Consider the following 1,908-nt stretch of genomic DNA (forward strand, 5'->3'; position numbering starts at 1 on the left):
GATGCACCTGTATATATATATATATATATATATATATATATCTCAAAGATGTGTTCTTTTTCTGTTTCTCAAAGAACCGGTGAGACTGAAGGAGCCAATCAGCTGCTGTCACTCTATAAACTTGACCAATACATTTCCTTCAAGGAGATCTATCCCGGTTCAAAGGTCACTCATTTTAAAAGGTACAGACTTTGGCTGGTAATCAGTAAACCCCTAGTAGCCACCCAAAACACTCTAGCAACCACAAAGCAATACTACAAAACAATGTGAACAACATAACATTGTAACTCTATAGTGCAACCAACATAACATTCAAGAAACATTCCCAGTTTCTTTAGAATATGTAAAACTAATTAGAATATATACATTACCGGTCAAAATTTGGATTATGTTTTTTTTTTTTTATTAAAACATTTTTTATTATTGTCCATTTTGAAAACAGTTTTTGCACAAGACTTAAAACAAAAGAAATCAATATGTTTATTCTACAAGGACACTTTAATTGATCAAAAGTGACAGTAAAGACATTAATAATGTTACAGAAAATTTGTTTCAAACATGTAATAGAACTTTCTATTCTTCAATAAATCCTGAAAAAACAATTAGCACAGTTTCCATAAAAATATTAAGCAGCTAAACTGTTGATAATAATAATAAATGTTTCTTGAGCAGAAAATCAGCATGTTAGAATTATTAGAATGATAGAGGGATCATGTGACACTGAAGCCTGGAGTAATGATGCTGAAAATTCAGCTTCACATCACGGGAATGAATTATAGTTTAACAAATATTCAAATAGAAAACAGTTATTTTAAATTGTAATAATATTTCACAATATTACTGTATTTTTAATCGAATAAATGTAGCCGTGGAGAGTATAAAAACCTTTCAAAAACACAATTGAGTGTGTTAATTTCACAGTTCTATTCTAAATCAAAGTGGCATAATAGTGCGTGCGTCTGTCTTTGCATGCGGCGTCTCGCTCACAAGTGTGCGTGTCTACAGTACCTCAGACCGTCTGACTGTTGTTCTGTCTCCAGGCTGAAAGCTGACAGTGGCGTCCAGTATTCTGACATGATGTTCTTTGATGATGAGGATAGGAACATCTTGGAGGTTGGCAGGCTGGGTAAGTCTCTGCTTACTCTCCTCCGCAAACCTTTAGAGCTGCTTCAGAGATCTGGAACTGTACGGTGAAAGTTGGAGACATCCGGTTGAATCAGCTGCTGTTTCCCGCTCTTTTAGGTGTTCACTGTGTGATGGTTCATAATGCCATCACCTGGGATCTAGTCAAGAAAGCGCTTGAGCAGTTCAGCAAGAAGCAGTGAAGGCGTCTGGTCCTGTGGAGATGCAGCTGCTGCAAATGAAGAAGAACCCATTTGCTGTGCAGAAAAACTGACATGCATAGAGGACAGGGAGGGTCATGTTTAGTGGTTATTTCTGTGCGATCAACCGTTTTTAACTTGACTGACAAAAGCAATTGGCGTATACTTATAATTCTGTTTTAATGTTTAAATTGTTTATTATTTAGCTCCATTTTAAAACATTAAATGAAGTTTTTTTTTTTTTTGGTAATTTGAGATGCAATTTATTTATATTTTATTTGTCAGTGTATACATTAATAATTCGTTCCTTTATTTAAGTGACCCACCTAGCCTTCCAAAGAAATACACCTTTGCTTGTTTTTATCTAATAAAGACTTTTATGTTAAATGGAACTAAACACAGCAAACTGTAAAACAAAAAGGCCAGTGTTTTTATTGTTACTGTATGTGACAGATTTTCTGTACAGAGACTACAATAGAAAAATAGTTAAATATTTATTACATTTATAAAACACGTGTCTTCCATTTTTTGTTGGTCTCTTTTTAAAATGTAATTTTCTCTCTTATTTGACTCTCTAATTGAATTC

At 33.8% G+C, this 1,908-nt stretch overlaps 1 protein-coding gene across 1 annotated transcript in view; it reads left to right on the forward strand.

Moving 5' to 3' along the window:
- LOC107664145 (magnesium-dependent phosphatase 1) overlaps nt 1–1,547 on the forward strand; it is a 3,033-nt gene extending 1,486 nt beyond the window's left edge. The window contains exons 4-6 of the mRNA XM_016454604.1: nt 75–182; nt 1,041–1,126; nt 1,243–1,547. Coding sequence (XP_016310090.1) covers nt 75–182; nt 1,041–1,126; nt 1,243–1,325 — 277 coding nt within the window. The 3' untranslated portion in view covers nt 1,326–1,547. The remainder of the gene's footprint in view (nt 1–74; nt 183–1,040; nt 1,127–1,242) is intronic.
- Nucleotides 1,548–1,908: the final 361 nt, after the last annotated feature.

The sequence above is a fragment of the Sinocyclocheilus anshuiensis genome, unplaced genomic scaffold (genome assembly GCF_001515605.1).
Source record: "Sinocyclocheilus anshuiensis isolate Anshui unplaced genomic scaffold, SAMN03320099.WGS_v1.1 scaffold67, whole genome shotgun sequence".
Taxonomy (NCBI): Eukaryota; Metazoa; Chordata; class Actinopteri; order Cypriniformes; family Cyprinidae; genus Sinocyclocheilus; species Sinocyclocheilus anshuiensis.